Raw genomic sequence first — 24,947 nt, forward strand, 5'->3', positions numbered from 1 at the left:
GATGGGCCTGTGCAGGGGGCAGGAGATGGGACTGGATGATCCTTGTGGGTCCCTTCCAACTCGGCACATTCTGGAATTCTGTGACCCATCTAAGCCACCTCTGGCCATCTAATACATGACTGGCTTGGCCAAGGGGCCAAAAAAAAAAACCCCAAATCAACCCCCACTGATTATTCTGCTGATTATTCTGCTTGAAATAATAAAGAGATGGCAAAAATCACAAAGACTGACCTTCATCTGTGGGTCTTTGGCAGAGAGGAGGAAGGTTTCTTCTGGGGTCGTGATGCGCAGGCTGTGCCTGGGAGGGAAAAGACATGACAGAGACTATGGAAACACATTTCTGAGTCCAACAGCAGCTCCTGCTCTTCTCTCTCCCCTTCAAAATGCTGCTTTTACAGCTGCTCTTTCCTTCTGAAGAGATGCTCAACTGGTCAACTTTGTTCTCTAGGTCTGGAGCCTAAATCATCCTATTATTAATGAGCATTAATTAATAATGATGAGAAGGAATGGCCTCAAGCTGTGCCAGGAGAGGGTCAGCTTGGACATCAGGAGGAATTTCTTGCTGGAAAGGGTGGTCAGGCCTTGGCAGGGGCTGCCCAGGGAGGTTTGGAGTCCCCAGCCCTGGAGGTGCCCAAGGAAGGCCTGGATGTGGCACTCAGTGCTCTGGGCTGGGGGACAAGGTGGGCATCAGGGACAAGGTGGGGATCAGTCATAGGGTGGACTCTGTGCCCTTGAAGGGCTTTTCCAACCTCAGTGATCCCGGGATTCCAGTCTGTCAGCCAAGGTGAGCATCAGGGACAAGGTGGGGATCAGTCATAGGGTGGACTCTGTGCCCTTGAAGGGCTTTTCCAACCTCAGTGATCCCGGGATTCCAGTCTGTCAGCCAAGGTGAGCAAAGCCCAAGCTGCTCTGAGCCCACCTGAAAGGTGCCCCAGTGCCCCCCAGCCCAATCCCACTGGTTGGAAAGGAGATGGCACAAAGTTTTGAGTCGTTTCCTCACAGTTTCACAATCAACTGGAACATTTCTTATAATTTTTCCTTAAGATCCAAGTGGGAATTCCTCACTTACAGCCCCGAAGCCGATTTCTCTCCGCAGTTTTCATCCACCCACACGAGCTTCAGGTCAAAACTCTGGAAGCTGTTTCCCTGGAACAAAAGGGAGGAGATGTTCCTGTTAGTGGTGCCAACATCCCACTTTGCCCTCGCTCTGATAATCCATGGAATGGCAGAGCCAGACTGGTAGCACTGGGAATTCCCTCCTTTGTGGTCCACACAACTCTCCCACACCACGATCAAGACCTCGGAGGCTAAAAATGAAGGAAGGAGAAGGAAGGAAGTTCTTAGTTTAACACCTCTAAATGGTGTCCCAAAAGGTCACAGCTACAACAGACCCTCTTAGATGACACTTATCTCTACAGGAGTGTCTGTCCCATCACATGGCAACACTCCCAAATCATTCCAGACATCCAATATTCCCAAAGAAGCTGTGGCTGCCCCAGCCCTGGAAGTGTCCAAGGCCAGGTTGGAGCAACCTGGGATAGTGGAAGGTGCCCCTGTCCATGGCAGGGGGTTGGAATGAGATGATCCTTAAGGTCCCTTCCAACCCAAACCATTCCATGATCTATCCATGATTTGTACTTCAAGTGGCACAGCCAAAAATGGCCCACGAGTGCAATGTTTAAGTCATTATTATTGAGTCACTATTTTGACCAATAACACCCCAAACAGAAGACACTAAAATGGTTGAAACCCTGGGCAAAGACTATAGTTAATTTTCCTGCATTTACTTTTCCTGCATTTACTTTTCCTGCATTTACTTTTCCTGCATTTACTTTTCCTGCATTTACTTTTCCTGCATTTACTTTTCCTGCATTTACTTTTCCTGCATTTACTTTTCCTGCATTTACTTTTCCTGCATTTACTTTTCCTGCATTTACTTTTCCTGCATTTACTTTTCCTGCATTTACTTTTCCTGCATTTACTTTTCCTGCATTTACTTTTCCTGCATTTACTTTTCCTGCATTTACTTTTCCTGCATTTACTTTTCCTGCATTTACTTTTCCTGCATTTACTTTTCCTGCATTTACTTTTCCTGCATTTACTTTTCCTGCATTTACTTTTCCTGCATTTACTTTTCCTGCATTTACTTTTCCTGCATTTACTTTTCCTGCATTTACTTTTCCTGCATTTACTTTTCCTGCATTTATTTTTTCCTCCATTTACTTTTCCTGCATTTATTTTTCCTGCATTTACTTTTCCTGCATTTATTTTTTCCTGCATTTACTTTTCCTGCATTTACTTTTCCTGCATTTATTTTTTCCTGCATTTACTTTTCCTGCATTTACTTTTCCTGCATTTATTTTTTCCTCCATTTACTTTTCCTCCATTTATTTTTCCTACATTTACTTTTCCTACACTTAATTTTAGACTACATTTAATTTTAAAATAAATAATTTCATTTTGCAATATTTAATTTTAAATTTACAATCCGAGTCACGTGCGAGGATGGGGTTGGCCAAGCTCAGGTAGGAGGACTATGGAGTCCACCATGAATTAATCACTGATGTATCCAACAGATTTGGGAAGGGAGGAATGTTCAGATTCCCAGCCCTCATTTGCAGACCCCTCCCAGCCACCCAAGGCCACCAGTTCAATCCCAGCCCAGTTCAATCCCCAACACTGGGTGGGACCTGTGGCTGAAGAGAGATGTTGGAAGGACTTGAGGAGCACAGTTGTCTCTCCCAAAGTGCCAAGGCCACAGAAGGGACTGGCCATAAGATCACCCACCACAGGGAGAACCTGAGATAAGCACAGAAGGGAGGAATTTGGGACAGGAAGGTGCTGATCCCAAGGCCTGGTAGAGGTCAGATCTGGTGGGCACATCCTAGACAAAAATTCCCACTGTGGGAAAGGAAACAACTGCTCCCACACCTCACCCCATTTATGGGAACAACACCTGCAACCACCCCATGGAGACCCAAAACTTGGGCTGTACCAAGGTGGTACCTCCAGGACCACTCCAGGACCCCACCAAGAAGCCCAGGGTGAAGGACCATCAGGACACCACTGGATCCACAGGTGGTGATGATCTTCTGCTTGATCTCTCTCTCCCCCTCCCCTCTTTTCTAGTTCTTTCTCTCTCTCCCCCTCATTTACTGTCAAATAAAATCCACATTATTGCCTTGGGCACACGGTCTCGTTTGCACCCTAATTTGGGCAGAGGCATCTCCCACCATGGCACCACCAGAGATGTGGATCCCTCTTAGCAGTCACCCCATGCTCTCCTCTCAGCCAAAGGAGCTGAGGACATGATTCAACTCAGCCTAATTTTAGCACCCAAAGTAGGTCAGAGGAACCACACCCAGCACAGGTTTCTCTCCCTGGCTATAAAGGGAGCCCGGGGGCACCTGCTCCCAGCAGGATCAGAGCAGGGCTGAGGAATCCGCCGTGGAAAGCTGGAGGAGACAATCACCACCCTGTTCCCTCAGGCCTGGATCCCGTGTTCTCACAAAGGCTCCAGTTTGGGAGGGTCTGGAAGGTGCAGCAGCTCCCAGGGCAGCATGTTTGGACACCTGAGGGGCTGGCACTTGACTAAAGAGAGGAGAACATGAAGAGAGCCCTGTCAGATCACAGAGCAAGCCAAGCTGGGCTTAACGTGCTACAGAACAGCTTTGAACGTGTCTTATTCATCCTGCTGGCCATGGCTGCACAGACACTCCCTGTCTGCCCCACACCCAGGCCCAAAAATACCCCAAAGAGCCCCAAAACCACCTGCAGCATCTGCTGTTGTGCCACCAACACAGTCAAGCATGGAAGGTCCTGTTTAGTTTATCCAGTGTCACATCCTTGAGCCATCAGGCCCTTTGGTCCTTTTTGGCCCACCTTGGTCCTTTGAATAAGTGAGGACCAAAATCAGCTGCAGGAATGGGCTTGGATCACTCCAAAGCTGCCTGTGGTGCACACTGACCGAGGGAAGTGCCGTGGATGCTCCTCTCTTCCTTCTCCTTTAGGTTTTCCTTTATTCTCCAGTGCAAACCACAGGTGGACGGACCTGAGACAAAGTTTCCCCGACAGCCAAGCTCTGCTGTGTCTTCAACACCAGAGGAACCTGAATTCCTCTGTCCTTTCTCCATCCAGCCCCTCTGGGGGGCTGCAGGACTCACCTGGATGAGCACAAGGACGTCGTCGAAGAGCAGGATCCGGTCAGAGCGGTTGGTGCTGGTGGAGATGGGAAGGTTCTTGCTGTCCTCCAGCAGCCTCCTCTCAGGAACACACAGCATGTCCTGCACACAGGGAAGCACAGGATGGAGCACCAAAACATCAGGAGCTGGGAGAGGACACTCAATCCAAGCCAAGAGCTCCTGCAAGGCCCAGCTGAGCCAGGGTGGAAGCTGCGACAGCAGAACTGGACTCAGAGCTTAACTTTAAACCACCCAGTGACCATCAGGTCTCTCCAACACTTTCACCCAGCCCTGCTCTGGTGACTTCAAGCCCCAAATTCCTGATCCATGTTCAACTTCCTCCAGGGATACAGAGAAATGTAAGACCTTCAAATGAGGCTCCCCTTTCTCCAGCCAGGACTCACCGTGAACTTGCAGCCCAAGGATTTCCACAAGGCCTTGGTAAAACAGGCTTCATCCAGGACCTGGCTGATGAAAGATTCCAGCTTCATGTACTCCTGGATGACACTGGCCACCACGTCCTTCTCAGGGCCCTGGGAAAAGAAGGCAAGGCTTGAGTAACACCTTCAACCCCGGGCCGAGGGAATTTCAGGTTGGATATCAGGAATACCTCCTCACTGAAAGAGGGGTTAAACATTGGAACGGGGCTTTCCAGGGAAGTGGTGGAGTCACCAGCCCTGGAAGTGCTCAAAAAACAGGTGGATGTGGCACTTCATGATATGGTTTAGTGGCAATGGTGGTGTTTGGCCAAAGGTTGGACTTGATAATCTTGGAGGTCTTTTCCAACCTTAATGATTCCGTGATTCAGGTATGAGAATGAACCCTCTGACCCCCTTTTCCAGGAAGGCCTTCCAAATCCAGCCACCAGCAGAAATGAGCAACCCCAGGCCAGTCATTTGACCTTCAGCAGCTCCTCCCCATGATGAGAATTTGGATTGCCCAGCACATCCCCGGAGCCCCAGGGCGTTAATGAGCCAGCCAACATCCCACCGAGCTTCCCACCTCTTTGAGGGTCTCCTTGAGCTTGGTGAGGAGCAGGAGGTACTGCTGGATGTGATCCCGGAGGGGTTTGTGCAGGACAGTGTACAGGGCCAGGGCCATGGAGGTCTCGGGCGTGAAGTCTGTCAGGAACTGCTTCAGCACCGTCTTGTGCAGCTTCCAGGCCTCGCTGCCAGGTGGGTAATTAAGGCAAAGGCTCATTAATTAGTTTTTCTGCAAGTTGTCACTCCTCTGCCTCCCAAACTTCCCCGTGCTGCCTCTCCCTCAGAGAGGGTGACCACAGGAAGGAGCAGGAGATGATGAAGTGGTTGTGAATCTGCTCATACCCAGCGGTCATCTTTTCATTTGCTGCTTCCATGAGACTCTGGGACAAGCAGTGGAGATTCCCTGCCAGATTCCCACAGCACCCTGTCCCACCTTTTACCTAAGCCCCCAAAATTCCCAATTTACAGGCTTTCACTCCTACAGAAGGAGTTTTGTGGGGATAGAAGGAGATGGAGAGAGTTCTGCAGAGGAGACCCATCATCCTGTGGCTACCCCACCCCTGGAAGTGTCCAAGGCCAGCTTGGAGCAACCTGGGCTAGTGGAAGGTGGTCCTACCCATGGCAGGGGGTGGTACTGGGTGATCTTAAGGTCCCTCCCAACCCAAACCATTTGGGGATTCCATGGTCCACTGACCTTTTGCTCTTGGTGACGTGTTCGAAGCCTTGGACCACGACATAGTTTGCAAAGGTGACAAAATACCTGTTGGCAAGAAAGAAAACCAACCAGGACACACGGGCTGAGTCAGAGGTGGACACTGGGGAGGAGGTTTAACCAAAGGAAGCTGCTGGGAGGCTCCTCTACCCCCACAAAGAGGGAAGAGGACAAATTTAACAGCTCAGAGCGAGGCTGGTTTATGGTTTAGTTGATGTGGTGTTCAGTCAAAGGTTGGACTCGATCTTGGAGGTCTTTTCCAACCTCAAAGATTTCGGGATGAAGGGAAGAAGCTCATTTGAAAACGTCCTGTCACGTCCACCTTTCCAAGGGAGGCCTGGAGAGGTGGAGCTACTGCACTTGTCCCCTTGGCCTCATTCCTTGTGCCCCTTTCCCAGCTCCTTGGTTTGTTGCACTCGGAGCGTTACAGGGAGTTTAAACCATCCTGGCATTCAGCACAAGCAGAGGGAAACTTGTGCAACCGTCCTGGAAAGCAAATTTGCAAAGGCTGAGCTTAAAATAACGGCTTCAAACTGAAAGAGAGCAGGGTTAGGTGGGATATTGGGAAGGAATTCCTGGCTGGGAGGGTGGGGAGGCCCTGGCACAGGTTACCCAGAGAAGCTGTGGCTGCTCCTGGATCCCTGGAAGTGTCCAAGGCCAGGTTGGAGCAACCTGGGCTAATGGAAGGTGTCCTTGCCCATGGCAGGGGGTAGCACTGGATGATCCTTAAGGTCCTTCCAACTCAACCTATTCCATGATTCCATGAAAGCACCAGGTCTCTCCTGCTGATGGTAAATTCCCACCGAGGTGTCCCTGGCCAATGTTTCCCGTCTCACACTAGAGGGAGTTCAAGCCATATTTTCCAAGCAAACACCACATTTTCTTCCCGTGGTGTTTTCAGTTAAGTCGTGTAGAATGTCCACACTAATTCTCATTTATCACCTTCGCCAGGGACACACATTTACTGCTGATTTTCAGGCCCCTTCCCCTCCTCCTCTCCCATGCCAAGGAGGATCAGGACTGCACAGGGTGAGTCAGCAGAGCCGGGGAGGAACCACCTCTTTTTTTTTTTCTTTTAACATGACACCCAACAAAACCAGCTTTTTAATTTCAAAAGGAAGGGAAATAAGATCTTAAGATAAACTTCTCCTTTGTGTCACCCGAAACCTCAGCCTCAGTTTTCATCTGCCATGTGCCTGGGGCAAAAACCAGCTTTAATTCACCCAGCCAGCTCCCAAATGGAAGCACCCAGCTGCTCCAAACCCTGCTCCCACCGAGACAAAGCTGGGGCAGCACTTCCTAAAATTATTTCCAAGGGAAAACAACATTCCTCCCCTCAGCCCCCCGAGGGCTTTAAACCTGCTCGTGTCCGATGTCCCCTCTGCCAGCTCAGCCTCTGCCCTCCTAAATTTCTCTCTGACAAATCTAGTCCCTTATATCATTCCAGAACCCTTCTGTACTTACTGGATGTAGATGCTGAGGAACAGGTCCCCTTTCCAGATGGTGTAAATGTCCTGGATGCAGGAGCGCTCGGAGTCGCCGCGTTTCTGTTTCAGTGTCCGGTAGTTTTCCTCCGTGAGGTTCCAGAGGGCTTGGAATCGATCGTTGAGGAGCAGGAAGAGCTTGAAGTTCTCCTTCCCCTTCTGGTCATTTGGCTCTTGGAGGAAAAATGTGGAGGGGGGAAAAACACAGTGAGGAAGCCTTGACTTGTGGAATACTTTTCCTGTATCTAAAACTCAGTGTAAAGCACATTTATATAACAGGAGTGAGGCCACGGGATTGATCCAAATTATTATCCAAAGGATAAATGGAGTAATCCAGAGGTGATTAGAGGGCTGGAGTCCCTCTGCTCTGGAGCCAGGTTGGGAGAGCTGGGGGGGTTCCCCTGGAGAAGAGAAGGCTCCAGGGAGAGCTGAGAGCCCCTTCCAGGGCCTAAAGGGGCTCCAGGAGAGCTGGAGAGGGACTGGGGACAAGGGATGGAGGGACAGGACACAGGGAATGGCTTTAACTGAAAGAGGATGAATTTAGATGGGATATTGGGAAGGAATTCCTGGCTGGGAGGGTGGGGAGGGGCTGGAATGGATTTCCCAGAGAAGCTGTGGCTGCCCCTGGATCCCTGGGAGTGTCCAAGGCCAGGCTGGAGAAACCTGGGATAGAGGAAGGTGTCCCTGCCACTTTCCACGAGATGACCTTTACTATCCCTTCCCACCCAAACCATTCCATGAACTCTGTGCTGCTCAGCCACGAGCACCAGAGGGAAAATTTCTGCCCCTGGCCCAAAGAACCATCCCCAAAGAACCATTTCCAGTCTCCTTGGAGGCCAAAAAGGCAGTGACATGAGTGGGAACCACCCTCTGAGCCCAATCCAGTCCCACCGCTTTCGGCCAGACAGGCTCATGAATATTTATATGGATTTGTTGTGTCACTGGAGCTGCTCTGAGGGCTGTTCCTGCCAGCTGGGAACCTGCACCCACGAGTTCTACCTCCAGAGATGGGCACAGCCACAGAACCAGAGCAGGGAGGGAGAATGGGAACAGTTTTGGGGTCACGCCTGCGTGAGATACATTTGGGATTCATGGCCCACGCTGGAAACCAGCCCTGGAGTGGGTGTGCAGGTGATCCTGGTTAAAATGGGGAGTAACCCCTAAAAACCAGAGAACCACAGCCCTGGGCTTGACTGGCAGGCCATGCACATCCCTGAAAACCTCACTATCCTAAATCAAACATCTCCACAAACCGCTTACTCCGACAAAACACGGAGTTCCCACCGCGAATCCCTTCGGGGCTGTGCCGGTGACTCAAGGAACTTCAGTGACTCAAGGTGAGACCTTCAGACAGCCCTCAGCTCCTGTGACTTACCTGCCTGGAGCAGAGGCTTCAGCACCAGGGCATCGATCCGTGCCAGGCTTGCTGAGAAGGTCTCCTCCAGCTGGAGCAGAGAGGCCGCGGCTTCCTCCGCGCACATGTCCTGGACACGACACAGAGGGCACAAATCAACCCATCCATGGCACCTGCTGGTCCCTGAGGTCTTTCCCAACCTCAACAATCCCGTGGTTTTAGCTACTTTAAGGCTTCAGAGCTCCCGGCGAACAATCAGAAATCAAAAACCTCTCGTGCTCTTGACAGCGCGCGCAGAAGTCGTGGCTGTCCCCAAAAACCTTGGAAGAGGAAGCAGAAACCCAACAGCTCGACACGAGCTGCTGCCACAGAAGACAACCAACCACATCCCCAAATTGGAGATCTTCTCCAGAAGGGCCACAAAGCCCCTTCCAAGCCCTAAATTCCTTGTGCCAATCCTGCCTGGTGCCAGCTCCGTTCTCCCAGCAGACAATCCCCGAAGCCCCAAGGCAGCAGAGGACGAAGCAGAGCATCTCTTCCCACCTCTCTCACCACTCTCCTGCCCAGGTGCCTCAACCTGCACGTTTTGGGGTGGCAGGGGGTCGTCCAGCGCTGCAGGGCCATGCCAGCCATCCCAAACGTGCAGCTCTGGCAGAGGGGCAGAGCTCTGGAGCTGCTCCTTTCCCAGCAATGCCCTCCCTGCTGCTGCTGCTGCCGTGTCACGGCCGCCGCGTCACCCAGGAAAGTTGCTCAAAGTGGGAAGTCGGCAGCAAACCCCACGTGAGCAAAGTGGGGCAGCTTCCCCCCCCTTTCCCAGCCCCAGCTCCCAAAGGAAATGCATCAGAGGATGTGGGCACAGCCAGTTGAGAGTGTGTCAGCCCTGCTCTGGGAAAAGCTCAGCGGGTGAAGAAACCTCGGGCACAATCAGCCGATGTCACCAAAGGGGATAAAAATACAGAATTGCGAGAGTCTTGGAGCTTTGGGGAGCAAACCAGAGAATTCAAGGCACTGGATATTGAATCCCACGATGGTTTGGGTTGGAAGGGACCTTAAGGATCATCCAATTCCACTCCCTGCCATGGGCAGGGGCACCTTCCACTAGCCCAGGTTGCTCCAACCTGGTCTTGGACACTTCCAGGGGTGGGGCAGCCACAGCTTCTCTGGGAAATCTGCTCTAGTAACTCCCCACCTTCACAGTAAAGAATTTTTTCCACATATCCAATCTATTTGCACACTTATTCCAGCTCAGTCAGGTAAAGAAGGCTGGAATTCTGTCACCCAGTGAACAAAGACACCGCTTCTCATCCAGAGGGCAAAGGAAACATCTGGGACAATCCAAGAGCCCCCAGAGGTCATGAGGGGTCCACGTTTCATGACAATGCCAAGGTTTATGTGGAAAATCAGCCTTTGAGGGTGGAAACTCCCACTGGAAAACAAAGCAGCCCCCAGCCTGCTCCAGGCTGCCCTGAGGAATGAGATCTCCCCAGGAGAACGTTCTCCAGAGCACGAGACATCTGTTTGTTCTGCTCAAATGAAGGTAAGAGAAAGCCACACAGTGATTAGAGAGGAGACACATCCCAATATTCCTGTAGGAACAGGAAAAAGACCCAGAGAAACCGCTCCTGGAGGAGTCTTTGTGGCTCATCCCTCCCTGGCCCCGTGCCCTGAGTGTGACAGTGAGGGCAGAGAAAAAGGGTGGGAAAACTAAGGCTAAGGGGTTGCTGGGCATCCAAGAGATGGGAGCAGCCTGAAGGAACATTCATCCTCAATGGGGTCTGTCCAAAGCTCCTAAATGAGCATTTCAGCAGGAAAACCCAGGAGCCACAGCAGGTGTTTACACCCAATTCCAGGAAATCGCCAGAAAGTTGGATGGAACAGACAGAAAACCAAGCCAAGAGATGTTCTGATGGAATGCTGAGCCCTGTTGTCAGCTCTCCATAGAACCCCTCTGGATTTTGTAGCTCTGAGGCAGCTGTTCCAGCAGGAAAACGTGTGGAAAGGCCCAGAGATTCCATCTGTGACACAAAGTTTGTCATGGAACACACATCCAATCGAACAACCTGCACGAGGAGGGAATTAAGGAACCAACTGGCCACGCACAGAAGGACTGTTCATCTTCCACCTTCCTCCTGGGAATCCCCCTCTGTGCTGGAGTGGAGATTATCAGGCCACATTTAGATGGGAGAAGCCCAGCACAGTGCCTGATTTCGGGAATGCTGAGGGCGTTTTCCCGCTGAGCCAGGCGGGATGTCCACGCCACGACCACGTTTGCTGCAGCCCCTCCTCTCCTTGAACTCTTCCCTTCCCCTGCACCAGCCATCCTGAAAAAACATGGTGCCTTTGCAGCCCTTCCAAGCTCATCCATCCTTGGAGTTCATGGTGTTCCTACTCCCGGGTCCCTCGGGAATGAGGCCAGGCCATCCCACTGGCACACACAGGCCTCAAACAGGCCAAGTTTTCCCTTCCTTGCCCTTGGAGGAGCATCCAAGTCACTGCTGCCTTGCAGCTGAAGAGGTTCCTTCCTCCTCCAGCCCGCACCTAGTGAGGAAATCATCCCCACAGAGGCAGGGACTGCAGAATTCCAGACTGGTTTGGGATGGAAAGTGCCTAAAGATCATCTCATTCCATGGGCAGCGACACCTTCCACTAGGCCACGTTACTCCCACCCGGCCTTGGACACTTCCAAGGATGGGGCAGCCATAACTTCTAGTTTTAAAGTAAATAAAAGCATTTTAAACTGAGGCCAAGAGGCACTAAAACCACTTCTCTGCCAGGGCAATCAAACTCTTCCTCTCCTTCTGCTTTTCACTCTCTCAGTCACTGAACACAGACCTAATTATCCATTCCCTGCCCTTGGACAGCTCAACATCTGGATAATCAGGATTAATCTGATCCAAAGCAGGGGTTTATTGCGAGGGAAACAGGGATTAGCACTCAGGGTTGGGTTTAGGGGTGTGAGGGGAGAGGAAAAAATTTGTTTGAGCTGCATCAAACCTTCTCTTCCAGGTTATTTTTTCCCCTGGCTCTGTTCCCCAGCACAGTTTGATGCACCATCCCATAAACATGTCCATGAGCAGGGTGTGATCTCCACATTTCATTAACAGCTCCATAAACCCAGGAGATCCTCAGGCCAACTCTGGTGGACAACACCAAGACGTTTATCCCCCTTCCTGTCCCAAGTTTTGCTGCTTTTCCCCCCGTTTCCAAACATCCTCCTGCATCTTAATCGAGCTTCCAACCCTCGTCCCCCCCCTCACGTGCCACCCTCCAGCTGAGTCTGCATTCAGGCTGCCACAAAGGCTGTCCTGCCATGTGGAAAAACAATCCCACACTTTGTTTAACCACCGGAGCAAACTGTGGGAGCAAATTCTCCCCTTCAGATCCCGCTCCCTGTGGAGGCTCCGACGCTCCCGGGGGGTGAACTGGAGCCGCCTCAGGAGCAGAAACACTCACACAGTGGGTGAGTTAGGAGGTAATTGGGAATTAACAGGGCAGAAAGACAATCAAACCCTCATTCCCAACCTTTTATGCTCCCATTTAGCAGCATAAAAAGGGGGAGGGAGAGAAGAACTTGGACGGAGATTTTTACCATGAGTGACCGAAGCAGAAGAACCAGGCAGGGTCTGACTGAATGTTTCCTTTCCTTGCTGAGCAGGACAACAATGAAATTAGGTAGGAAAGGTTTAAAAACACAGCAAAATGGACAGATTTGAGCACAAGACCCTCAGCTTTTTGGTCATGAAGCTACACAAAAATTTGGAGCACAGCAGCGTCCTCAAGCAACAGGGACAACCCAAGATGGACAGCAGGACATCTGACCTCTAATTAAGCCACAGAACTCACTGTTATTCCCAAGAGAACACTCTACATCCATCAAAAACAGCTGGATGAGTCCACAGAGGGAAGGGGGGAAAAAAAAATCAATTAAAAGGTAATAAAAACAAAGGGATCGACTCCAGCTCGGGAAGTCCCCGAGGAGGCAAAAACCACACACACAGGGGAAATATTACCACAACAATTCCCAGTTTTTGTGGTGTTCTTCTCCAGGAATATCCTGCACTGTGAGGGGTGACACAGCCTGGCTGGAAGCTGCTGATTTTTTAGCCATCACTCATCAAAATTGGTCACCCAGAAGACACAATGCGAGGTTTTCAAAGCATTGCCCGGGTTCAAATCCCAGCAAATTCCGGATAACTGCATGGCCAGGAGCTGCCAAAGGGTCAGACAAGCATTCAGCACTCTCTTCAGGAAGAGCTGAAACTGCAGAATTGATTTTTCAGCCCCAGGAAAACACGTTTCCCCCTTCCCCCCCAAAAAAAAAATTTTGGTCTTTTGTGTCTTTAAACAGAAAATCAGGAAAAACAGGAAGTTCTGTAGGAGGGAAGGAAGTGCTCTGCTCTGTTTTTTTTCTATTTTTTTTTTTTTGCAGGAATAGGGGAGGCAAAAGCTTTGCACAACCCTCATCTGACCCAGCTGCTTTTCTTTCCCAAACCCCCACTGGAAGCACGTGTCCCCTTCCTGAGGAAGTTCACTCCTGACCCACTAAAAACAACCATCAACCTCTGGCCGGCTTGAAAAAGGTCAAAATCCCTCTGAAGCCCTTTCTGAAGGCTGAATTCCCACCCCAGACACCCTCTGGAACAGAAAAGAGGCAGGTGAAAAGCTGGATTGAAGGCCAGTTTCAGCGAGATAAGTGGATTTTGGGGCATCCCAAATCTCTCCACTGCAGAATTAAAGAGCTCAAAGGACTTGTTGACAAGCCAAGCTGAGGAAGATCACTCTCACCATAATTAAGGATGTCATTAAGCCACAGCAAAGAGCCAGGCCTGATAAGGCCCACAGGCAAAATGATGTTTACTTAGTGGTTTAATCCCCCCTGGCCTTGTAGTTCCCATTATCCTTATCACTTACAAGGAGCTTATGTGTGTGTGGAAGTGGAATTGTTCTGACCCAGCACCCTGGAATGGCTCAGGGTTCCTTGATTAAACCTCAAACCACACCTGGAACAGCTCCAGGTGGTCTGGAGGCAGCAAGGGGAAGGAGAGGATGAGAAGAGAGGAGTGGAAATATGGGAAAGGCAGAAAAAAAGAGCTTGAGACAACCTTTGTGGCACAGCTTTGCCGGAGCTCCTTTCCCTGGAAATCACACTCCCAAAAATATAGGATGGTTTGGGTTGGAAGGGACCTGAAAATCCATCCAGTTCCACCCCCTGGCACGGGCAGGGACATCTTCCACCATCCCAAGCTGCTCCAAGCCCAATCCAACTGGCCTTGGGCACAACATGCACCCTCTGCTTTCCCAAATAAATGGGATTTCAGCTCAAAAGGCAAGAACAAGGACAGAGGGGTTTAGGAGGTGTCACCATCCCCATCAGAGCAGGTTGGAGTCAGACCTTGAGCGTCAGAGCCAGAATTACAGCCTGGAAACCATCCCAGAGGCACCAACACCCCCAGAGGAGTGTCCTTGGGGACAGTGGGAGAGGTGGCAGCAGAAGTGTGGCACGGTGGAGATGGAGCTCAGGGGGCACCAATGTCACCCCTGACCCTTCCTGGGCACTCAGCACCCCCAAAACTCCAGCAGGACCAGAGAAAAAAACACCATAAAGCTGCAATTTAATTGCAATTTAAAAAAACCCTGCATTAATTTTAAAAAAACCTGCACTAATTTTAAAAAAAAACCTGCACTAATTTACCTGGTTTCTTAGGGAGAGAAGATTTTTTTTTTAACTTTTATTTTTTATGGGTTTGTGTTCTTCTTGGTGATGTCTGTTTGTATTGAATAATTTGCTACATTTGTAAAATGTAAGAGGTACATATAATATATGTATATTTCTAACGTAAAAAAAATGTGATTTTTTTTCTTTTCAAGGTTTTTTCTTAAAAAGAGGAGAGAAAAAAATATTTTTTTTTCAGGAAGCAAACTTTGGAGGTGTCTGGCTCCACCAAATCTTCCCAAGGGAGGCTCTGGATCCCTGCCCTGCCTGCTCTGCCTTTGGACACCTCCACTCTCCTCTCCTCCCACCCCACTGATGGTTGTTTATGCAAAACGTCCCTCACAAACAAACCCTCCCAGATCTGCCCTTCCAAGTGATCCATGCAAAGCCCAGGAATTCCAGAGCATCTCCAATCCCTGCTAGAACCAGGGCAGGGCTGGAATCTGTGCAAAGGAACTGGAATGAGGAGAAAAAAAAGCCTTGCTTGGATCTGTTTAATCCCTTGTTTAATCCCCTGCACCCAGCCCAGCCTTTTTCTGCTTCTGTTTGGGTTCCTTAAACTCACTCACAGGGTCATGTTTGGGTTGGAAAAGACCTTAAGGATCATCCCATTCCAACCTGGCCATGGGCAGGGACACCTTCCACCAGCCCAGGTTGCTCCAACCTGGCCTTGGACACTTCCAGGGATCCAGGGGCAGCCACAGCTTCTCTGGGAAATCCAGTCCAGTCCCTCCCCACCCTCCCAGCCAGGAATTCCTTCCCTATATCCCATCTAATCCTTCCCAGTGGGAAGCCATTCCCCCTTGTCCTGTCCCTCCACCCCTCATCCAAAGTCCCCCTCCAGCTCTCCTGGAGCCCCTTTAGGCACTGAAAGGCTGCAACCAGGTCTCCCTGGAGCTTCCTCTCCTTGAAAAACCCAGGACATTCCCAGGAATCGTGCCCAGCACCATTAAGAACGATCCCAAATGAAGAACTCCCTAATTTTTCCACCTCTCTTCAGCGCCCGGGGCCTTTCCCCAGGGCAGAGCAGCTTCTGGTGCTGCATCAAACCCTCCAGGGGCTCTTGGAGGACAAATGAGAAGCTCCACAGAGTCTCTCCAGCGCTTCCCAACCTCTGATCATCATTCCAAGCCACCACAATCCAACCCCCCAGGTCCTCTGCTGACCTGCAGAGCCGGGCAGGAGCTCCGACAAAAACTCTTTCACAAGAAAATTCCTGCTCGCCGAGCCCAAAGCACTTTGCATGAGCCCTCTCCAATTCCACAGGAATGTAAACAATGCCCGAGCAGGTCAGGCCTGTGGGCCAGCTGGGCTGGCAGTAAAACCCAGAGCTCTTATTTAGCAAACAAACACGAGCTGGGTCACTCTCTGAGCTCCTTTCCCTTGGAATTCCCTCACCGACCAACTGCGGCGTTCGGGATCTCCAAAGCTCCAACCCTATTCCTTGTGTCTCCCTACAGGGGGGGGAATTTTTCCCTGAATTTCTCTCATCCCTCTCAAACTCGCTCCAAAATCCACTGCTGAGCCGAAGGCAGGGTTCTTGGAAGGACAATTCCTCCCGGTTTCCTTGGAGATCCTCCACAAATCCCATCTTGCAGCTCGTTGGGAATTGAAGTCCTCACAGAAGGAATATCGGAATTCCCAAGCTCAGGGAGCAGCTGCAAGTTCTAGGAAGCTTCCACCAGGAGACACAACCTTTGGCTCAGGCCCAAATTAAACTAAGCTCAAGTTTAAAACCAGCCCCTCCCGTGACCTGCAGCTCCCCCTCTTTGGGCTCCAAACACGGGATCGTTTGTTATTTTTATAAAAGCCTTCAATTGGTCGTTTTCCCCCCCATAATTGACCCGGATTTTTCCCTGAGCACCTGGAATCTTCCGACCACCTGGAATCTCCTGACCACCTGGAATCTTCTGACCACCTGGAATCTCCTGACCACCTGGAATCTCCTGACCACCTCCCCGCCCCCCGCAGAAACCCGGCGGAGCTAATCAGGAGCTAATCAGCCTCTCTCGCCCTAATTAGCGGGGGATCGATTTCTTTGTCGGGCGAGATGTGCAAGCCCAGCAGCGACACAAACACACACACACACAACACATTGCCAGCCTTACTTCATCAGCCCTGAGCTGCCAGGTGAGGCTGGAAAATCCCTCGGGAAGCAGGAGCGAGCCCCAACACCCGGAGGATGGGGCGGGAGAGACGCGGGGTGTGCACGGGAAACACAGCCCGGGACAACTCGTGGGTCGCAGCTTTGCAGCAGCTCCTCTGCCCTGACCCCGCACCCCCAAAATCACAACAGCTTTGGGATGGGGGGGGTGGGAAGGGACCTTAAAATCCACCCTGCATGGGCGGGGACACCTCCCGCCAGAGCAGGTGGTCTGAGTGAAAGCAAGGGGAGGGTTTAAGCAAGCCTAGACTAGGCTGGGGATTAAATACCTTAAAGACAACGTTTTAAAGCAAAGCCGGTGTGTTTTATGAAGCAGAAAGCGCGTGAAAATGCAGTTCACGCTCCGCACTTCTGGTCCCTCGCGGAGTTAAATTTCTACCCTCCAAAACTTTCCTCCGGGACTTGGAGCAAATTCCCTTCACCGGCCCCTTCCAAGGCCGATCCTAAACCCCTCCGAGCGCTAAGCCGAGCCTGAGGATCAACAGGACACCAACCAAAGACCCCCCGAGCGGCGCTTGGAGGACGTACCGGGCACAAGGAGGGCGATGCTCCGGGAGCGGCTCCTCGGAGCCTCCCGAGCCCCGAATTCCCGGGAGCTGCCCGAGCCCCGAATTCCCGGGAGCTGCCCGAGCCCCGAATTCCCGGGAGCTGCCCGAGCCCCGAATTCCCGGGAGCTGCCCGAGCCCCGAGTTCCCGGGACCTGCCCGAGCCCCGAATTCCCGGGAGCTGCCGGCGCTGCCTCCTCCCGTCTCTGCTCTCCCCTCCCAGCCTGCCCTGCCCTCCCACAGGTCCGGGCCCGGCCCTGAGCTCAGACACCCCCAGAGCCCCGGCACGGTTACGAAAGCCCGAGCGACGAGAGCTCCGAACCTGCTCCTTGGCTTTTTATATATATATAAATATATACACATATATATTTTTATATATGTATTTAAAAAATATATATAAAATATATATATATTTTTATGTATATATAAATATATATACATAAAATATACAAAATTATATATAATATATAGAGACAAATATATATTATATATAAAATATATAAATATATAATATTATAAATACATATAAATTATAAACATCTATTTAAATATATATATAAAAATATATATAAATATATATAAATATATAATGTGTATAAAATATATAAATATAAAATATTATAAATATATATAAATTATAAACATCTATTAAAAATATATAAATATATATAAAATATATAAGTATATAAATTATAAATGTATATTAAAAATATATAAAATATATAAATATACAATATTATGAATATATATAAATTATAAATGTTTATTAAAAATATATATGGAATATCTTAATATATGATATTACAGATATACATAAATTATAAATGTATATTAAAATATATAAAAATATATATAAAATATATGAATAGACGATATTATAAATATGCATAAATTATAAATGTATATTAAAATGTATAAAATATATATAAAATATATGAATGTATAATAGTATAAATATATATAAGTTATAAATACATACTAAAAATATATAAAAATGTATAAAAGATATAAATATATAGGAATTATAAATGTATATTAAAAATATATAAAATATATAAATATACAATATTATGAATATATATAAATTATAAATGTATATTAAAATATACAAAATATATAAATATATAATATTATAAATATATATATTATAGGTGTATATTAAAATATATACAAATATAAAAAATATATAAATTTATAATATTATAACTGTATATAAATTATAAGTGTATAATAAAATATATAAAATTATATAGAAAATATGTAAATATAATATTATAAATATATATGAATTATAAATGTATATTAGAAATATATGTAAAATATAAAAATATATAAGTATAATATTATGAATATATAAATCATAAATGTCTATTAAAATATATAAAATATAAAGAAAAATATAAATATAATATTATAAATATATATGAATTATAAATGTATATTTAAAATATAGAAATATATAAATATAATATTATAAATATATAAACTATAAATATATAAAATAGATATATATTGATATATATAAAATATATAGATATATAATATTATAAATATACATAAATTATAAATGTATATTAAAATATATAAAATATAAAATATATATTGAAGATATGAAAATATGTATTAATATATATAAAATATATAAATCATAAATATATATAAATATATATTGTATATCATTATTATATGTAGATATATATATTTATTTCAATACATATACTTATATTTTATATATATACACGAAGGACAAAGAGTTTTGGCAGCTCGCACGTCGGGGGAGCTTCAAATGCGGGGCAGTGAGAGGGGAAATGTATTTTTCTTGGTGTTTCTCAGCTCTGCTCCCTTTTCACCTCCACTCCGTTCCCACAAAACTTTACCCAATGGAACTTTTTTTGCCAGTCTCTTCCCCCCGCGGCTCCGAAACCCCGGGAAAGGGGACGGGAACGGAGGGAAATGGGGTGGGAACCGAGGGAAATGGGATGGGAACTGAGGGAAATGGGATGGGACCCGAGGGAAATGGGATGTTTCCTGCAATTCAGAGCTGGGACAGCCTGGCCGGGAGCCGACATCCCCTCCTGCACCTCGGGAACTGTCTCCCCCCATCCCAGAAAAACCCAAAACACGACCCCAAAATCCCAGAGTTGACTTTTCCAGGGAGACCCGGAGTCATCCCCAGCCCCTCTCCTGCAGCTCCTACAGTGTTTCTCCAGTTGACCCCAAATTACAGCAGAGTTGTCAGCACCAGGAACCACTTCCCCTACTAAAAAAAAAAACCCCAAAACTGGGGTTCATTTATCAGGAGGGCCCAGAGTTCATTTATCAGGAGGGTTCAGAGTCGTCCCCAGGCCCTCTCCTGCAGCTCCTAAAGAGTTTCTCCAGTTGATCCCAAATTACAGCAGAGTCCTCAGCCACCAAGAACCATTTCCTCTCCTAAAAAAAACCCAAAAACTAATCCCCAAACCCTCAAGTTCATTTATCAGGAGGGCCCAGAGTCCTCCCCAGCCCCTCTCCTGCAGCTCCTAAAGCACAACAGCATTTCTCCAGTTGATTTCAAATTACAGCAGAGTCCTCAGCCACCAGGAACCACTTCCCCTACTAAAAAGAACCCTAAAACTGATCCCCAAACCCCCAAGTTCATTTATCAGGAGGGCTCAGAGTCCTCCCCAGCCCCTCTCCTTCAGCTTCTAAAGCATGACAGAGTTTCTCCAGTTGATCTCAAATTACAGCAGATCCTCTGCTGCACCTCAGCCATCAGGAATCACTTCCCCTCTTCCCAGAAAAACCCTAAACCCGACCCCAAAACCCCCAAGTCCATTTATCAGGAGGACCCACAGTCCATCTTCTGCAGCTCAGACACCTCCCAAAGCATGACAGCATTTTTTCAGCTGATCCCAAATTACACCAGATCCTCTGCTGCCCCTCAGCCACCAGGAATCATTTCCCCTCCTTCTAAAAAAACCCCAAAACCAATCCCAAATGCCTGAAATTCATTTTCCTAGGAGGATCCAGAGTCCTCCCCAGCCCCTCTCCTGCAGCTCCTAAAGCACGACAGTGTTTCTCCAGTTGATCCCAAATTACAGCAGAGCCCTCAGCCACCAGGAACCATTTCCCCTCCTTCTAAAAAAAACCCCAAAACCAGCCCCAAAAGCCCAAAATTCATTTTCCCAGGAGGACCCAGAGTCCATCTCCTGCAGCTCAGACACCTCCCAAAGCATGACAACATTTCTCCAGTTGATCCCAAATTACAGCTTATCCTCTGCTCCACCTCAGCCACCAGGAATCACTTCCCTTCTTCCCAGAAAAACCCTAAACATGACCCCAAAACCCCCAAGTCCATTTATCAGGAGGACCCAGAGTCCATCTTCTGCAGCTCCTAAAGCACGACAGTGTTTCTCCAGTTGATCCCAAATTACAGCAGCTTCCTCAGCCACCAGGAACCATTTCCCCTCCTTCTAAAAAAAACCCCAAAACCAATCCCAAAAGCCTGAAGTTCATTTTCCCAGGAGGACCCCAAGTCCCTTTCCTGCAGCTCAGACACCTCCCAAAGCACAACAGCATTTTTCCAGCTGATCCCAAATTACAGCAGAGCCCTCAGCCACCAGGAACCTTTTCCGCTCCTTCTAAAAACAACCCTAAAACCAACCCCAAAAGCCCGAAATTCATTTTCCCAGGAGGACCCTGAGTCCATCTCCTGCAGCTCAGACACCTCCCAAAGCATGACAGCATTTTTTCAGCTGATCCCAAATTACACCAGATCCTCTGCTGCCCCTCAGCCACCAGGAATCATTTCCCCTCCTTCTAAAAAAACCCCAAAACCAATCCCAAATGCCTGAAATTCATTTTCCTAGGAGGATCCAGAGTCCTCCCCAGCCCCTCTCCTGCAGCTCCTAAAGCACGACAGTGTTTCTCCAGTTGATCCCAAATTACAGCAGAGCCCTCAGCCACCAGGAACCATTTCCCCTCCTTCTAAAAAAAACCCCAAAACCAGCCCCAAAAGCCCAAAATTCATTTTCCCAGGAGGACCCAGAGTCCATCTCCTGCAGCTCAGACACCTCCCAAAGCATGACAACATTTCTCCAGTTGATCCCAAATTACAGCTTATCCTCTGCTCCACCTCAGCCACCAGGAATCACTTCCCTTCTTCCCAGAAAAACTCTAAACACGACCCCAAAACCCCCAAGTCCATTTATCAGGAGGACCCAGTGTCCATCTTCTGCAGCTCCTAAAGCACGACAGTGTTTCTCCAGTTGATCCCAAATTACAGCAGAGTCCTCAGCCACCAGGAACCATTTCCCCTCCTTCTAAAAAAAACCCCAAAACCAGCCCCAAAAGCCTGAAGTTCATTTTCCCAGGAGGACCCAGAGTCCATCTCCTGCAGCTCAGACACCTCCCAAAGCACAACAGCATTTTTCCAGCTGATCCCAAATTACAGCAGAGTCCTCAGCCACCAGGAACCTTTTCCCCTCCTTCTAAAAAAACCCTTAAACCAATCCCAAAAACCCAAAATTCATTTTCCCAGGAGGACCCCAAGTCCATCTCCTGCAGCTCAGACACCTCCCAAAGCACAACAGCGTTTTTCCAGCTGATCCCAAATTACAGCAGATCCTCTGCTGCCCCTCAGCCACCAGGAACCATTTCCCCTACTAAAAAAAACCCCAAAACTGGGGTTCATTTATCAGGAGGGCCCAGAGTCCTCCCCAGCCCCTCTCCTGCAGCTCCTAAAGCACGACAGTGTTTCTCCAGTTGATCCCAAATTACAGCAGAGTCCCCAGCCACCAAGAACCACTTCCCCTACTAAAAAGAACCCCAAAACTGAGCAGGCAGAGCAGCAACCCTTGGATCCAGGGTTTAATTCCTGGGAATAATTAATCCAGGGAATAATTCCTGCCCAGAGTATGGGAAGGATGAACAATGAGCTCTGCACGCTGAGGAATCCGAGCTGGGGAGCAGGACTTGGACTTTTTGCTTCCAGGCCAAAATTTGGGATGAAATCAATTCTCCACATCTCACCCCCAAGGGATGGGATGGCAGAGAGGTGCCTCCAATCCTTTAAAAATCCTTGTGGAGGTGCTTCATCCCAGGAGGAATTCCCACCCTCCAGAGAGCGGGAAGGGCTTCAGAGATCCAGTTTCCCCGTGGAGCACCAATATCTGGGAATCTCCAGCTCCCCCTTGGAATTGTGAAAGCCAAGGAATTCTGCTCTGGAGAGCCCTCCTGAAGGTCTTGTGGTTAAACCCACCTTTGGGTCTGGCCTTTGGGCTCAGCTTTGGGGGTTGTTTCTGCACAGCTTTGCTCGGGTGATGTGTTGGAATCCTTTGGATTCCTTGTTTTTCCCGGTTATATTTTAATTCCAGCCTGGTTGGAATTTAATTCCGTGTTGAAACTGTGTTAAAAGCTGGTTTAAGAGTTTGGTTTGGGACAACTCTTTCACTTTTCCTTGTGCTTCCTCAGCCGATTTGTGTTTCCAGTCACTCAGCCAGATTTCCTAAAACACTCAGAATTTGCACAAAAATCAGGATATTTCCCACCATCACCCATGGCAGGGTGGTTGGAACTGGAGGATTTTTAAGGTTCCTTCCCAACCCAAACCATTCCAGGATTCCTATGAGAAGTCCAAAGCCATATTTTGCAGGCCCATTTCGATCTCGGGAACTCGTTGGGTTTAAATCTTGAATCAAAAAAAAAACCCCAAAAAAACCCCAAACCACCAAAAAAATAGCCCTGAGAAGCTTTCAATAAATAAATAAACACTTAAAAATTGTAATAAATAAACACTTAAAAAATAATCAGGCACATACTGACAGAGGCAGCTTTTCTTACATAAAAAAAAGGAGTTTTTTCAGAGCTGAGCTGCTTCTGGTAACGGTTTTTATTTAATAAAGGCAGTGGTTTTCCATGGAATTCTTTGGAAACCCTCCCTATCAGCTCCACCATCATCTGACCAGATCTTTATTAATTAAATTACCTGTGGCTGAAGCCACAGATGTGGAATACAGAGCACGTTGGGGGATCATTCCCAGCTGGGAGCTTTGGGAATGCTACGAGTGCCCATCACTCTCCAGACAGCAATTCCAGGGCTGGGGGGAGAGTCAGGCTTTATATTTTGCTCTCCTGCTTGCCCTCAGTTTTAAATCTTTATTTCCTCTGTGGAAATAAAAGTTCCCTGAGGGAACATGGGGTTAAAATCTGGTTTAAAACCAAGCTTAACACCAGCACTAGGAAGGAGGGAGCAGGAGAGGCACCAAGGGGTTGGTTTTAAAGGCATTCCAGCCCATCATTCTTTGACCAGCTGTGCAAATTAAAGGTATTTTTCCACCCTAAAAATCCCCAAATAGGTTTGGTGAAGGAAAGTCTCCAAGGAGGAGCTCCCCCTGCTCAGGGTTTCTCACTCTGAGGCCAGAAGGACCCACCTGAGTTCACCCCAAATGTTCCTTTCACAGGTTCATGGAGTGGGTTGGGCTGGAAGGGACCTTAAAAACCATCTCATTCCAACCCCCTGCCACGGGCAGGGACACCTTCCACCAGCCCAGATTGCTCCAAGCCCCTTCCAACACCTGCAGGGATGAGACATCCACAATTTCTCTTGGCAGCCTCCCTCAGTGTCTCAGAGTTCCCTCCAAATTCAGCTTCCCTGAAACTACTTTTTGGTTTATTTTGGGTTTTTTTTTTTTAATCTCAAGTCTATTCATAGACTTGAGATTATTTTTACAGAGGAACATATCTCTATATTCTATGTATATTCTCTATATATACCTATATTCTATTTATATCCTGGAATCATAAAGGTTGGAAAAGAACTCAACAATCATCAAGTCCAACCATATCTTTTGCTGGAGGATCAAAACTCTTGTTCCTGATGTGCCCCTGGGATGTCCTGAGGGGTAAAGGAAGCTGCTGATTTTTTAAAAAAATCCTTTAAAATAAAAAAAAAAGATTCCTTTTTGGAATGAAAAGGGAGCTATATGATCCAGGGATTTATAGGGATATCTCTATATATTTATATTCTAGGCTGTTTGAAGAGCTGGAAAAAATATAGAGAAAAAAAACCCTTTTTTTTTCCTCCAGCAAAAGATATGGTTGGACTTGATGATTGTTGAGTTCTTTTCCAAACTTTATGACCCCAGGATATAAATAGAATATAGGTATATATAGAATATAAATAGAATATAGAGATATCCCTATAAATCCCAGGATCATATAGCTCCCTTTTCATTCCAAAAAGGAATCTTTTTTGTTTTAAAGGATTTTTTTTTTAAAATCAGCAGCTTCCTTTACCCCTCAGGACATCCCAGGGGCACATCAGGATCAAGATTTTTGATCCTCCAGCAAAAGATATGGTTGGACTTGATAATTGTTGAGTTCTTTTCCAGACTTTATGATTCCATGATGTAAATAGAATATAGGTATATATCTAGAATATAAATAGAATATAGAGATATAGAGATAGGCCTATAAATCCCAGGATCATGTAGCTCCCTTTTCATTCCAAAAAGGAATATTTTTTTTTTAAGGATTTTTAACAAAATCAGCAGCTTCCTTTACCCCTCAGGGCATCCCAGAGGCACATCAGGATCAAGATTTTTGATCCTCCAGCAAAAGATATGGTTGGATTTGATGATTGTTGAGTTTTTCTCCAACCTTTATGATTCCATGATGTAAATAGAATATATGTATATATCTAGAATATAAATAGAATATAGATATATAGAGATATCCCTATAAATCCCAGGATCATATGGCTCCCTTTTCATTACAAAAAGGGACCTTTTTTTTTTTAAAAGGATTTTTTTTAAAAAATCAACAGCTTCCTT

At 47.5% G+C, this 24,947-nt stretch overlaps 1 protein-coding gene across 4 annotated transcripts in view; it reads right to left on the reverse strand.

Annotated features, from left to right (window-relative positions):
* ALS2CL (ALS2 C-terminal like) overlaps positions 1 to 24,947 on the reverse strand; it is a 63,431-nt gene that overhangs the window by 32,852 nt on the left and 5,632 nt on the right. For 2 of the 4 annotated variants that reach the window (XM_051769010.1, XM_051769012.1), the window contains exons 2-9: positions 8,736 to 8,844; positions 7,341 to 7,533; positions 5,859 to 5,924; positions 5,184 to 5,349; positions 4,586 to 4,714; positions 4,164 to 4,283; positions 1,070 to 1,146; positions 232 to 298 (exon numbers count right to left, since the gene is read on the reverse strand). In XM_051769010.1, coding sequence (XP_051624970.1) covers positions 232 to 298; positions 1,070 to 1,146; positions 4,164 to 4,283; positions 4,586 to 4,714; positions 5,184 to 5,349; positions 5,859 to 5,924; positions 7,341 to 7,533; positions 8,736 to 8,844 — 927 coding nt within the window. Of the gene's footprint in view, positions 1 to 231; positions 299 to 1,069; positions 1,147 to 4,163; positions 4,284 to 4,585; positions 4,715 to 5,183; positions 5,350 to 5,858; positions 5,925 to 7,340; positions 7,534 to 8,735; positions 8,845 to 9,257; positions 9,458 to 17,119; positions 17,301 to 24,947 lie in introns of those variants that run through there. The other 2 variants (XM_051769014.1, XM_051769013.1) reach the window with 2 other exon arrangements.

Source organism: Manacus candei, unplaced genomic scaffold (assembly GCF_025592945.1).
Source record: "Manacus candei isolate 608988 ecotype Guabito, Panama unplaced genomic scaffold, ASM2559294v1 h1tg000100l, whole genome shotgun sequence".
NCBI lineage: Eukaryota > Metazoa > Chordata > Aves > Passeriformes > Pipridae > Manacus > Manacus candei.